Genomic DNA, 14,644 nt, shown 5'->3' with positions numbered 1-14,644 from the left:
ATCGAAGCATGGCTTTGCTTTGTAGCTGTGGACGTTACCATCAGGCTAATTAAGCTCTACTGTGTTTGACAATCGTTAACTTATTTTTCTTCTTCTTTTTGGCGTTACGTCCTCACTAGGACAGAGCCTGATTCTCAGCTTAGCGTTCCTATGAGCACTTCCACAGTTATTAACTGAGAGCTTTCTTTGATAAAATTGACATTTCCGCATTCGTATATCGTGTGGCAAGTACAATGATACTCTATGCTCAGGGAAGTCAAGGAAATTTCCATTACGAAAAGATCCTGGACCGACCGAGAGTCGAACCCAGACACCTTCAGCATGGCTTTGCTTTGTAGCCGCGGAATCTGACCACTAAGCTAAGGAAGGCCCCAACAATCGTTAACTACTATTTTTAAATTACATAAAACGAGCTCATCAAAGTATAACTTTTTTTTCTCGTTGAGTTAATACTCATGATTGTTATCCTGACTTCAAGTGTAGTCCCGAGACTGACCGAATTCGATTCTTTAACTATCTGCTAGGTAAAATAGATTCAATTTCAGAAACTGTTACTAGTAACAAGGACGTTGTACCGTGAATCCTTGAATTACTAGAACATATTACCTTAGCCCGACAAACAAGATGAGACGAGGGGTCGAATTGGTAGATCTTACCCCGTAACGCACCACGAATAGGTGATCTACCCGCGTTACAGGTAACGGTTAACTTAATTGAGAGAGAATAGGAGTCGGAAACGAATTCCAACTCCTTGTATCATCCTGGCAGCTAGAATTCTGGAAATTGTTCAGTATGATCGACAATTGTGTTGTTCATGAAGAAATTATGGCTTTGTACATTTGTTTCTGAATTTTGAGCTTTGTGTGTATACAGTTGTGTTGAACAATCAGCTGCGCCACAGCTTATGCATGTGCAGATTATTTATGCCCGGGTAGGTGAGCAAAATGTTTCGCACCGTTATCAAAACGTTCCCATTGTGGAGTATTATAAATTCAAGAAAATAATTTGATCACGCAGGAAAAACACATTTATCAACTCTTCCGATGTGCACCTTGCGTGGCCAGAGGCGATATATGAATTTTCCACCCCAAATATTTGTGTTTTCCTTTCGAGCACAGGAAAGCAATTCATTTGAGCATTATGTGGCTCCGGCTGCACCATCAGTTGTGTTACAAGCCATTGATTATTTTTTTATACGGAAATTTGAATTTTGCGAACAATACACAATCACTGGGTTGATTTATGCTGGAAGTAGTCACATTGTCACTTGTTTGTCGATAATTTATAGCCCGATCTGATTGGGTTTATGGTTGTTAAGCGAGGCGCCACAGTTAGCCGAATTTTCTAGCACAAAAGTTAGGACATTTTGCCGATGATGATGTTCATGAAGCTGCGATAAAATGAAAGCAGCATCCAACAATAACCATTGGCATCTGCCTCATCATATCGTCCCTGAACAGTCCGTCAGGTTGGTGTCATTATCGAAAGGTGTTAGTGAGTAATCACGTTGCTGCCATCCTGTCATTTCCTCAGGCGACAGCCGGCTGATTATGTTTCAATTATTATTATACTTTGCGCGTCATACGATAAATGTTGGTGCTGTCCACGCAATAAGGAAGTGGTGGCGGTGATGGCGAATGGTAATGATTGTACAACTGGTTGATGTGATTCGGGAAATCTATCGGGACCAGACACGTTTAATGGGCCTGGAGGGCATCTTGTTACAGTTTTGTATTTCTGGGGAAGATGACTGAATTAAATGATTTTAACGAAACTTACTTTAAGAACACGCAATTTCGTCTTCCAATCATTTACCGGAATTTACAAACTTGGATTTTTGGAAACAAAGATCAAGATAATTGTACATCATGCTCATACAATCATGAACATAGCCAGAGGATGGGCAAGTTACCTTAAATCTAATTCATCCAGGAATTCTTCGAAGAATACGTCAGAGATTATAAGTGATATTTTTAATCACATATTGCCCAGGAATACCCCTGGGATTTTTCTAGACGTTTTTTGTGATTTTTCAAGATTTTTTTGCAATAATCTCTCCGGTTATATTTCCAGAAATCGTTCCTTGCAGTACCAAATTTATCCAACGAGTCGTCAGCAATACCTCAAGGCATCTTTTGGAAAGCATCTTTAGAATCCTGCCTGAAATTGAAAAAAAAAAAAACAAAATCAAGGAATTGCTTAATGAACTGTTTTGAGAGTTCTAACGAAGAAATTTCTGGCAACTTCACAGGGATTCTTCCAAGTAATCGTCTAAAAAGACATCTATGGGAATTCTTTTGCAATTTTTTAATACATTTTTGTATGCATTATCTCCCAAAAGTAGTCAGGAGTTAGAAATAAAAAAATATTTGGATACTCTGCAACAAACCCGTTAAATAGACTCATCTAACAAACTGGACCATTTCGGACTCCACTTTGCTTACTGTGAAACAAAGAGACTGGATGTCCTTCATAGTTCAACGGTGCAGAGGATGTGGGGAATGATTGATTTGCAAATTAACTTTTCAGGTGACTTGTCTCTCCCTGATGGAAATCCTGGCTACGCCCATAAATGCAATGTCTAGTCACAAAGTCACAAAACATACATGAATTCAAATCCTAAACACACTGCTTAAAATGTGAGAGTTGTGCACATAAAACATGAAAACGTGTGTTGGGAAATTCGGAACAACTATCCCTAATACACTATTAGTACACAATCCCACCAATTTCATTTATAGAACAAAAAAAAAACACAAACACTCAATTCACTTTGGTCCATTTCAAACCATTTATCAACGTGTGTACTTCCCTGTCTCCACTCCTAACAAAGATCACGGAAAAAAGTAAAACATAATGAAATCGTATTGAAATGAACAATGTATTTTTTTTACATTCCGCTTTTCGCGCGCGCCTTTTTTCCCACACTGACACTGACTGGTTCGGATCGGTTCAGCTGCGCCGGTTCGGTTATCACTATTGTTTGCGCTCGTTAATAATGCATGCATAGATCGCCTTCTGCTGCTCCCTCAGCTTTTGGGGTTCTCCCAGACGGACGTCGACGATTGGTCAGTGTGCTGTCGAACCAAAGTAGGATGGATTCATCTCCCGTCAGAGTTTATTACCTACTACTTCGCGCGTTGTTTGCTATTGAAGATATTCTGCTGCTGCTTGTGTTTCTGTATTTCCTATAAGTGTTCGTGTTTTGCGTGTTTCTGTATAGTTTTCATTGTGTTGTGAATGTTGTACAAGTTGGAAAGTGGATGGCAATTTTGCTTGTTTCAATTTGTTTGCTTTATTAATTTTAAAATATGCAATAAATTTCCCATAATTTAAAAATTCTGATATATCCATTTAGCTGAAACGAGACAAACACAAAGAGAAGGGATTAAAAATTTAGAGTTATGTGATACGTGTGAGAGCAGGCGGGCGTAAATAATTTCATTAGTTTCAATTTGGTGCAATTAGGCAGGCATTACTATAGGCGGCTATCTGATTTAATGATGCTTTATGGAATGCATCAATAAGGGTTTAACGTATTTATCTCTCTCTGCAATTTGACCGCTATGGAGATTAGATTTTTGCTTTTCGATTCTGTGGAAATACTGCGATGACAAACATCATTGTTTTAATTGTAAACTCGTTGTCCTGTCTTTGTACCTTTGTCCATGCATACAAACATGTTTTTCGTCACTGTTCGTTCGCTTATCAATCCGGTTTTAAATTTATGTCGTCCGTTGATTTAGTAGGACATGGTATAGCATTGCACTATATTCCAGAAAGCAGAGTGAAAATTCAGAAAAAAACTGTCTTCTGCAGGTTCTACAGAACAGTGATTTCACCCCTTTTTTACAATTACTGAAAGAGACTTTTTATGCAGATGGATTTATATTGTTTTTGATGTGAGTTTTGCTACTATAGTGCTAACTCACATTTAACTGTTTGAGACATTCATGACATTCCAGTCAATTGTAAATGGAAAATGTCACCTGGAAGCTCTTTTTTATCTTCCCTACAAATATCACAGTGTCCTGGATTCCCCTTATGAATAACTAATTTATTAATTAGGCACGGATTTTCCACTTTTCGTTTTAAAGTTCTCTCACAGACACTTGAACTTCGTTTAAGCTATATGCTAGATGCGACACTGGATAATTCGTACCCGATCCGGTTGATGATTATGAAAGCGAAACGTAGGATATACCGAGAGCGGTTCAGCAAACGTAATTAAGTGGATGGAACGAGAAATCATCAATGTGCAAGTTGAGGACATAATTAGTTGTTTGATTTGGGAAAACTTTGCCCAATTAATGGGTATTGACAAAACTTCCTCCTTAAAATTGAATTTTAGCAAAAAGTTTGACAAATTTTGACACTGCTTAGGTTTTACAATTCAATCCGAGAGTAAAATTTGCGGTCAACATTCCAAAGTGGCACTGTAATTACTTTTCAGTTTTCATTTGAAACCGGAGAAAATGCACTTCACCGGTGCAAGCAATCACGTAGGAATCGGATGGCAGAAAAAAGTACATGATCCTCACTGCGGTTCTTGCATTTGATAGCAGAGAAAACTGCAATATCCTGCAGAAGGAAAAGCAAAGTTGATTATCCTTATTCTCGGCATTCCATTTTATCAGACGAGCACAAGCAAGTTGACATTGCTGCTAACCTTCTGTTGACCACTTTTCCTCTGCACCGAGTGAAATATATGAACCAGGATAGAGGGGGTGTAAAATGAAATGAGCAATGGTATGTCACATATCTTTCATACTTTTGAGTACAGTGACGGAAACGAGCTCACAGGTGAAAAGCAACAATCTTTATTCTTTGGTTCGAATGTGGTCGTATATGTGCATAAGTTTATACTCACATTGTTGAGTTGTCCCATTCTAGTTGGCTAACATTTTTGTAACGTCCGTTGATAACTTCCTCATCTTCTGAATCGGAATTTTCCGACTCGGAGCTCTCGTCCGAGAGGTTGTCATTTTGCATTGGGTTTATGGTGATGGTGAGGGCCGAGTCGTCCCAGTCCAGCTGCTGCTCGGGTGCCACCTTTGGGCAGGGTTGGTGCTTGTCTACATTTTGAGACTGGCTGGCACCACTTCCGCTTCCGTTGTTCCGCAGACGGGCAATTCCAACTCCGCAGATTAACAGCACAAACGACGCACATATGACCACGATCAACATGGTCGAATGGGACGAGGCCAGCTGGGCTTTGTCGTGCGCTAGGTTGTGCACTTTGGACTGTGACTCCTGGATGTCGTGCGAATGGAGCATCGCATGAGCATATTGGTTAGTTTCTGAAAAGATAAAAGTGATGAATGCGATTGGTTTCTCGATTAACAATTCGGAATGTAGTCAGTAAGTAAAAGTAGCTTCTCAAGGTGAGAATAAATCGAAGCTATATCTTTAATTTTCAGAAGCACAAATTTGAAGAACTAGACAACTGTTTATGTTGAAAAATTAATCGATTGGTCATCAACATCGAGTGACCAATCGATCAAATATTCAGCTTGAAGCTGATTCGTGTTCTTAAAATTTTAAGGTGTGGCTTTGATTTATCTTTACTTTCCATAAGGTACCGTGGGGTAGATGGATACAGAAAAATCAATAGTTAACTTTATCTTTATATACAGTGGATCCACAATTAAGAATCGCCCACAATTTATGAATCAGCTGACAAAATAACAACAAAAATCAACACAAAACATCACGTAAACAATTTTACTCAAAATAAATTATAAGTGAAAATGTTTCCGTGATGTTTTGTGCTATTTTTTACTGTTATTTTGTCTTTTAAAGGCAGCTGATTCATAAATTGTGGGTGATTCTTAATTGTGGATTCACTGTACAGCTAACATGAATTATGAAAGTGTAATTTTTTTCTGTGGATAACAAATGAGGGACTAATATGTTTCAAATTCCTGATTGTTATGTATTGAGTATGAGGGACTTGAAAATATGCGCCAGATTATTCATTTACCTCACCATGGTGGGGATGAGTGGGTGGTCACCAGTGAAAAAATCTGTTCTCAAAACAAATGTGATATAAAAATATATAGTAAGAATGATTTTACTCTCATTCTTGTTTTTACGGCTATGTTACATATTTTGAAAGTTTTCAAATGAAAAAATCTTAATTTATCAAAATATTATAAAAAATATTAATACAAGAGTTCACACTAGAATATTTGTACACATAAATTATACAAAAGTATTGTAAGATTCCTAACGATGTTTTCAAAAGACACTGGAAGTTTTAAATATAATTCACGTTTACTTTTGTTTATATAAATGGAATGTTTTTATTCTATTTGTAAATATTTTTGTATCATCTGCCTAAAAAATATGGTATGATCAAATAACGTACGATAATGTGCTTTCAATTAGATAATTTATATATTTTGCTCTGTTGTAATACTGCTTAGATAAACCACAAAACTTTTTTTTTTAAATTTTGCAATATTTGGTTTTTAATAATGTTTATACCAGAGAAAATGTTAAAAAAATATTAGGCGGATTAATTAAAATTTTCTCTGGTCAGTAACGAATGTAAGCTAGGAATGGAAGAAAGTTAAAAGAAAACAACATTTCAGGATATTCAAACTTATTCAAATTCGCATAAGCAGCCTGTCAAAATACGATAATAATGCTTGATCCACTTACCCCAACCCCCTAAAAAGTAGGGGGAAGTGTACCATATCCAATATATCTATATTCATTTATAAAAATATCGTATTTTCCATTGTGTTTCATAAAATTAGAACTACTAATAAAACTTCTAGTATTCGATTTTAGGCCGAGATACAATGGATTTTATTTATTTATTTATTTTCGTCAACCGACGTAGACTAGTACATTTTACATATACATATTTTTGTTTTATTTCTTAATACTAAAATTATGAAATTTATAAAAAATATTGAAAAAGAAAGTGTAGTGTAAGTAATGTTAATTTCATTTTGTTTTATGTTATGTGTTGCGATTTCTAATGGATTTGAAGTATGTTTTTAGATTTTGCCGAGACATGGTAAAGTCAATAGTTTCGCAATGTTGATTGTAAATGGCCATCATTTGATTTAGGGGCCCGTTTTTGGCATAATTTGTTCGATGATGATTTGTCAAGAATAAGTTACGATTTCGTAGTTGCCTAGAAGGAGCGTAGAAATTTAATTTTGATAAAATTTCTGTAGAATCAATACGTTGCGAAACGATATCATTTACAAATGAAACTCTTGCGATTTCACGCCGCTCTTTCAACGTTTGTATGTCAATAAGCATGCAGCGTGCTTTATAGGGTGGAAGTGGAAATGATGTCCAACCTAATTTACGAAGAGCATATAGTAGAAATGGTTGGTAAATGGCTGGGCATGGCGTACCATTGGTACCTCGCGTACCTGAAGGAATAAAATAGACCCCTTTGTGCGGTCCTTAGCCTCTTGCCCAGCAACTCCTATCCCTACCTCCTCGCGGTACTGGCCGGGGTACGAGTAACCTTAGGGAAGATCGGGTAACCAACCCCCGGTGGGAACTTTGGTCGTATGCTGACAGGGAAGGGGGGGTTTGCTTTTGCTTTTGCTTCTGCAAACCTTGAGCGTCTGTACTCCATGTTAGGAGCGGCTCACAACAGCGTCTGTTCCCCATGTCAGGGGCGGCTGATCATCGTCCGAGTGCCAGAGAAGGACTCTAAGCTAAACTGCGCACTATGGTCTTCCGAACATTTAGGGGGAATGGTCCTCCGGAAATCTAGGGGGTTGGTGTCAGGCCCTGCAAGCCAGCCGTAAAAAAATCAAGCAACGAATAATCAACGAGAGAATACGAACCGGGACAATCGGCGAAGACCACAGCGACGTAAAGGGACTAGCGATTGGAAGCTCGGTACGTGGAACTGTAAATCTCTCAACTTCATCGGGAGCATACGCATACTCGCCGACGTGCTGAAGGACCGTGGATTCGGCATCGTAGCGCTGCAGGAAGTGTGTTGGAAAGGATCAATGGTGCGAACGTTTAGAGGTAACCATACCATCTACCAAAGCTGCGGAAATACACATGAGCTGGGAACAGCTTTTATAGTGATGGGTGATATGCAGAGGCGCGTGATCGGGTGGTGGCCGATCCATGAGAGAATGTGCAAGTTGAGGATCAAAGGCCGGTTCTTCAACTTCAGCATAATAAACGTGCACAGCCCTCACTCCGGAAGCACTGATGATGATAAAGACGCTTTTTACGCGCAGCTTGAACGCGAGTACGACAGCTGCCCAAGCCACGACGTCAAAATCATCATAGGAGATCTAAACGCTCAGGTTGGCCAGGAGGAGGAATTCAGACCGACGATTGGAAAGTTCAGCGCCCACCGGCTGACGAACGAAAACGGCCTACGACTAATTGATTTTGCCGCCTCCAAGAATATGGCCATTCGTAGCACCTACTTCCAGCACAGCTTTCCGTACCGATACACCTGGAGATCACCACAGCAGACAGAATCGCAAATCGACCACGTTCTGATTGATGGTCGGCACTTCTCCGACATTATCGACGTCAGGACCTATCGTGGCGCTAACATCGACTCTGACCACTATCTGGTGATGGTCAAACTGCGCCCAAAACTCTCCGTCGTTAACAACGTACGGTACCGACGGCCGCCCCGGTATGACCTAGAGCGGCTCAAGCAACCGGATGTCGCAGCGGCATACGCGCAGCAACTTGAGGCTGCATTACCGGAAGAGGGTGAGTTGGACGAAGCCCCTCTTGAGGACTGCTGGAGAACAGTAAAAGCAGCCATCAACGATGCAGCTGAGAGCAACGTCGGGTACGTGGGACGGAGTCGACGGAACGATTGGTTCGACGAGGAGTGCCAGGAGGTTTTGAAGGAGAAGAATGCAGCGCGGGCGGTCATGCTGCAGCAAGGGACCCGGCAGAACGTGGAACGCTATAAACGGAAACGGCAACAGCAGACCCGCCTCTTTCGGGAGAAAAAACGCCGCCTGGAGGAGACGGAGTGCGAGGAGATGGAACAGCTGTGCCGGTCTCAGGAAACGCGTAGGTTCTATCAGAAGCTCAACGCATCCCGCAACGGCTTCGTGCCGCGAGCCGAGATGTGCAGGGATAAGGATGGGAACATTCTGACGGACGAGCGTGAGGTGATCGAAAAGTGGAAGCAGCACTTCGACGAGCACCTGAATGGTGCTGAGAGCACAGGCAATGAAGGACGGGACAACGGAGGAAATGCCTTCGTCAGTACTGCGGGAGATGGAAACCAACCAGCCCCCACTTTGAGGGAGGTTAAGGATGCCATTCACCAGCTCAAGAACAATAAAGTTGCTGGTAAGGATGGTATCGGAGCTGAACTCATAAAGATGGGTCCGGAAAGGCTGGCCATTTGTCTGCACCGGCTGATAGGCACAATCTGGGAAACAGAACAGCTACCGGAGAAGTGGAAGGAAGGGGTAATCTGCCCCATCTACAAGAAAGGCGACAAGTTAGATTGTGAGAACTTTCGAGCGATCACCATTCTAAATGCGGCCTACAAAGTATTATCCCAGATCATCTTCCGTCGTCTGTCACCCGTAGTAAACGAGTTCGTGGGAAGTTATCAAGCCGGCTTCGTTGGCGGCCGATCGACAACGGACCAGATTTTTACTGTAAGGCAAATCCTCCAAAAATGTCGTGAATATCAGGTCCCAACGCATCACCTTTTCATCGATTTCAAGGCGGCATACGACAGTATCGACCGCGTAGAGCTATGGAAAATCATGGACGAGAACAGCTTTCCCGGGAAGCTCACGAGACTGATAAGAGCGACGATGGAAGGTGTGCAAAATTGTGTGAAGGTTTCAGGCGAACACTCCAGTTCGTTTGGATCCCACCGGGAACTACGACAAGGTGATGGACTTTCGTGCCTGTTGTTCAATATTGCGCTAGAAGGTGTTATGCGGAGAGCCGGGCTTAACAGCCGGGGTACGATTTTTACGAGATCCAGTCAATTTGTTTTCTTCGTGGATGATATGGACATCGTCGGCCGAACATTTGAAAAGGTGGCAGACCTGTACACCCGCCTGAAACGCGAGGCAGCAAAAGTTGGACTGGTGGTGAATGCGGCCAAGACAAAGTACATGCTAGCTGGAGGGGCCGAGCGCGACAGGGCTCGCCTAGGTAGCAGTGTTACGATAGACGGGGATACGTTCGAGGTGGTCGACGAGTTCGTCTACCTTGGATCCTTGCTGACGGCTGACAATAACGTTAGCCGTGAAATACGGAGGCGAATCATCAGTGGAAGTCGGGCCTACTATGGCCTCCAGAAGAAGCTGCGGTCAAAAAAGATTCACGCCCGCACCAAATGTACCATGTACAAAACGCTCATAAGGCCGGTAGTCCTCTACGGGCATGAAACGTGGACGATGCTCGAGGAGGACCTGCAAGCACTTGGAGTCTTCGAACGTCGGGTGCTTAGGACGATCTTCGGCGGTATGCAGGAGAACGGTGTGTGGCGGCGAAGGATGAACCACGAGCTCGCTCAACTCTACGGCGAACCCAGTATCCAGAAGGTGGCCAAAGCTGGAAGGATACGATGGGCAGGGCATGTTGCAAGAATGCCGGACAGCAACCCTGCAAAGATGGTATTCGCTTCGGATCCGGTTGGTATAAGAAGGCGTGGAGCGCAGCGAGCTAGGTGGGCGGATCAAGTGCGTATCGATTTGGCGAGCGTGGGGCAGAACCGAGGATGGAGAGATGCGGCCACGAACCGAGTATTGTGGCGTGAAATTGTTGATTCAGTGTTATCTGTGTAGATGTTAACTAAATAAATGAATGAATATAGTAGAAATTGTTTTTGTACAGATTCTAATCTTTCTTCGTGTGTCATTGAGAAAGGAGACCATACAATGCTGCAGTATTCCATGATTGATCTTACATATGCAATTTATAGAGTTTTAATTGTGTATGGGTCATGAAAGTTGTAGCAGAAGCGTTTTATGAACCCTAGCATGTTATTAGCCCTGTGAATTATTGTATTGTAGTGGTCTACGAAAGAAAGCTTAGAGTCTAAGATTACTCCTAAGTCCCTTACTCTTTCACATTTTTCCACATTTTGATTTCCTTATGAAATTGAAATGCGTGGTGTCGTTCTTTTTCTGCTAAATGATATTAGGTTGCATTTTTTTTAAAAATTCAGTAGCATTGGTATGTCTATGCGATCAAATGCCTTGCTAAAGTCCGTATAAAGAGCTTCTACGTGATTTCCATTGTCCATTGCATTCAACAAATAGTCAACAAATTGAAGTAAATTTGTTGAGGTCGAGCGGCCTTTAAAGAAGCCATGTTGTGTGTCAGTAATTCTATTTTTGATTTGAAGAAATAGTTTTTCGTTGACAATTGACTCGAAAAGTTTTGGAATACAAGAGATAATGGCAATACCACGATAATTACGTATGTCAGATTTTCGGCCAGATTTAAAGATAGGCACTAAAAAGGAGCTTTTCCATATTTTTGGGAAGATTCCGGATTCAAGGGATTTATTAAAAAGCCAAAACAATGGCGCTGTAAGTTCTTTTGCTAAATTTTTCATAAATATTGGTGGAATAGTGTCAGGGCCGGGACCTTTTGAAGCGTCCAAATTCATTAGAGCGTCTGAAATTTCCCGCACATGGATTTGATTTACACCAATATCTCTAGAAAATTCCGGATAAAACGCAAAATAATTGCAATCGCGGTCTTCTTCCGAAAATGTAGTATAGATTTCTTGGAAAAAATTTGCATATAGATTGCAAATTTTATCTGAGTTGTTACCCACATTTTCATCAAGGTGCATAACGGATGGAAAATTGTCAGATTTTAGTTTTGTTTTTACGTAATTGAAGAAGTTCTTTGGACAGGACTTTATTTCAAGTTCAGTTTTTGAATTGTATTCTTCAAAAGCATCACTGATGGCAAGATTCAGTTGATTGCAAATGTCCAAATATTTTGCTAGGTTTTCATCTTTCTGGTGTTTCTTATAAATTTGTGTGCCTTTTGCTTCCGATTTTTATGTGGTTGTTATACCATATTGGATTTTTTGTACTGAGGTTTCGCCGTATTTTTTTGGGAGGAATTTCTTGTTTTATGATTTCTAGTACAATTTCATTGAATATGTATGCAGCAGTTTCAACATTTCCTTCATTTCTGATTATTTCTTGCCAATTAACACTATTTAGTCTACATTTAATTTTTTCATAGTCTGCTGATTTGTATTCAAAGGCTTCCTCGTATTCATAGTCGTTGGGTCTTGCATTCTTATGGATGAATAGGAAATATTCGATTGCTGTGTGAAACGCTTCATTTTTCCATAATGGATTCAATGACTCAGTTACGCAGAAATCTTCGTAAATGTTTGTCAATAAGAAATCCAAATAACAGTTTTGTCTGTTTTTAATATGATTAATTTGATTTAGTCCTAAATTTGCGGTTTTATCGAAAATAAACTGCAATGTTTCATTGTCCCCGACTACTGGGAGTAAAATACATTCATTTTCAGAGTCCCGAATGAAATCAGCATTGCGTTGGTTAAAATCACCATAGATGTGAACCTTAACCTCTGGGGGGAGTTGTGATAAAATTTGTTCCTGAAGTGAATCTGCACTATTTTTTGAAAGTGTTTGGTCATTATTCAGGATCGAAAGATTCTCGGTTTTTTCCGTTAGTCGTAGAATGTCTTTGTGGACATTAGTCAGCCGTTTGTCCAAAAGTTCGGCGATTTTTTGCGACATCACCAAGTTGGACTCATTAATTATGGAGTGCATGCGTGAGTCACACAAATTTACGTGCTGACTGACTGTGCTTGTAATTTGACCGTTATTATTGTTTACTGTTTCTTTCAGGTCATTTAGCAACAGCTCAATGCTGTCGAAAAGTTCCGACATTGAGTAATTTTTTTTTATGTCAGCGGCCACTCGTTGGTTTACATCTGTTTGGGAGCGGATTGCTTCCAGAAGTTGTTCCTGTTGGTGAAGTAGTTTCCTCACGTCGGCTTCCTTCCGTAAGATGTCCTGGCAGTCAGCACACATAGGCACCATAAATGCGGTGATAATGTGCTCCCGATGACGCTGCACTCCGATGCACGCTGCATGGTATTTTTTGCTGCAGTATTCACACCTCCAAAGAAAGCGATCGTCACTAATGCTGCACGATGTAACACCACACGGCATGGTTGAAATACACGCTCACGCGGGGTAAAGATAAAAAAAGTTACTTTGATACGCTGACGCGCGGCGCGGGTTAAAAAAAAAAAGTTGAATTGCTATTACTGGCTAAGCACGAGAAGCGCGCAGAGCTATGTTGTCAAAAAGAGAAAATAAATATATACAATTATATATATACTGGTACACTCCCCTCACTGTACCTTAGATAGTTAAAATCAAACTAAAAGAAGAATAGCTTATACGTGGTGTTTTTCTTTTCATTATGGATTGATTTAAAACAGGCCTTCCCAGCCTTTTTGAGCCAAGGGCTTAACCACAGAAACAATTTTGGACGACGGGCCATTCTTCAATGCATAGACAATGGCATGAAATCTGATCAAAGTAGATAAATAATGCAATTAGAGATATTGAGAAACAGATAATTGTTGATTAGCATCCTGCTGAATATTGTGAGAGTGCCTTCCGAAATTATGCAATATTCCTGGGCTAGATATTTTGAATCCGATCCTAGAATTTTTGAAAAAATATTGTCATAGACTCTGTGACAACTAGGATTTTGTAATCCTACTCAGAACTCTACCAGAATACCATGTATTTAGGGGTTTGTGAGATTCTTGGCTCGGATTATGAGAAAATTTTGTTCAAGCTTTTTCGAAAACTTTAGTGAGTATTCTGTTCAGGATTTTACAAGAATTGTGCGTAAAATTCCTTAAGAATTTCGCCTATTATGCATTTTAAAAACCTACGTTGAAATCTTTAATTAATGTATCAAAAATCCTACCTAGGGTTATATTGAAGTTTTGCCCAGACTTCAGGATATTACGTTCTGAACTCGATGAATCCTGACTATAAGTCTATGGAATCATGTGAGTTATGTGAGCATTCGGCACAAGTTGTTTATGGAAGTCGTATCCATACTGGATTTAAACAACAATTGTTTGAGAAAACTGTCCTGGATTATGTGAGAAGTCTGTCTATATTGACAAGCCTGCCAAGAATGCTACGTAAATCACAACAAGATTATGTTAAATTCATGCCCAGGATTCTGTGAGAATATTAGCTTTTGTTCAGAGGCCCTATGTTTCAAAATTATTTCGATAAGTGCCTATAGGAACACGGAAGGAACGGAGGAGTTACCGGAATAATTGCTAAAGTATTGAATTGAACTAAATTTCAACGAATCCATGAATTATTTTTATACTAATTATAATCAATCGAGATAAATTCGGAAGAACTGCACGAGTAATAAATTACAAGTGATATGGTCGAACCTCCAGTTTTGACCAGCCTGAGAGAAAATGTCTTTAAAATTATATGCAAAACCCTTTTTATACTAAAAATATGTCAAACACATGATTTAAATCCATATTCAGCCATTCCATGAAAAACCGATCTAGTGGGTCACCGAATTCCGTGAAATTTGTTTTGCTATTTTGTTCCTTATCCGAAATAAGGATACATGTATTTTTGGA

At 40.2% G+C, this 14,644-nt stretch overlaps 1 protein-coding gene across 5 annotated transcripts in view; it reads right to left on the bottom strand.

The window, feature by feature from the left end:
* Nucleotides 1-467: 467 nt before the first annotated feature.
* The window catches only part of LOC5578270 (calsyntenin-1), a 362,527-nt gene continuing 348,350 nt past the window's right edge, over nucleotides 468-14,644 (bottom strand). For all 5 annotated transcript variants that reach the window (XM_021843974.1, XM_021843973.1, XM_021843975.1 and 2 more), the window contains 2 exons: nucleotides 4,871-5,300; nucleotides 468-3,358 (listed from right to left, as the gene is read on the bottom strand). In XM_021843974.1, the coding sequence (XP_021699666.1) occupies nucleotides 3,355-3,358; nucleotides 4,871-5,300 (434 nt within the window). In that variant the 3' untranslated portion in view covers nucleotides 468-3,354. The remainder of the gene's footprint in view (nucleotides 3,359-4,870; nucleotides 5,301-14,644) is intronic.

This window comes from Aedes aegypti, chromosome 2 (assembly GCF_002204515.2).
Source record: "Aedes aegypti strain LVP_AGWG chromosome 2, AaegL5.0 Primary Assembly, whole genome shotgun sequence".
NCBI lineage: Eukaryota > Metazoa > Arthropoda > Insecta > Diptera > Culicidae > Aedes > Aedes aegypti.
This window is presented reverse-complemented; position numbering and strand designations above follow the sequence as displayed.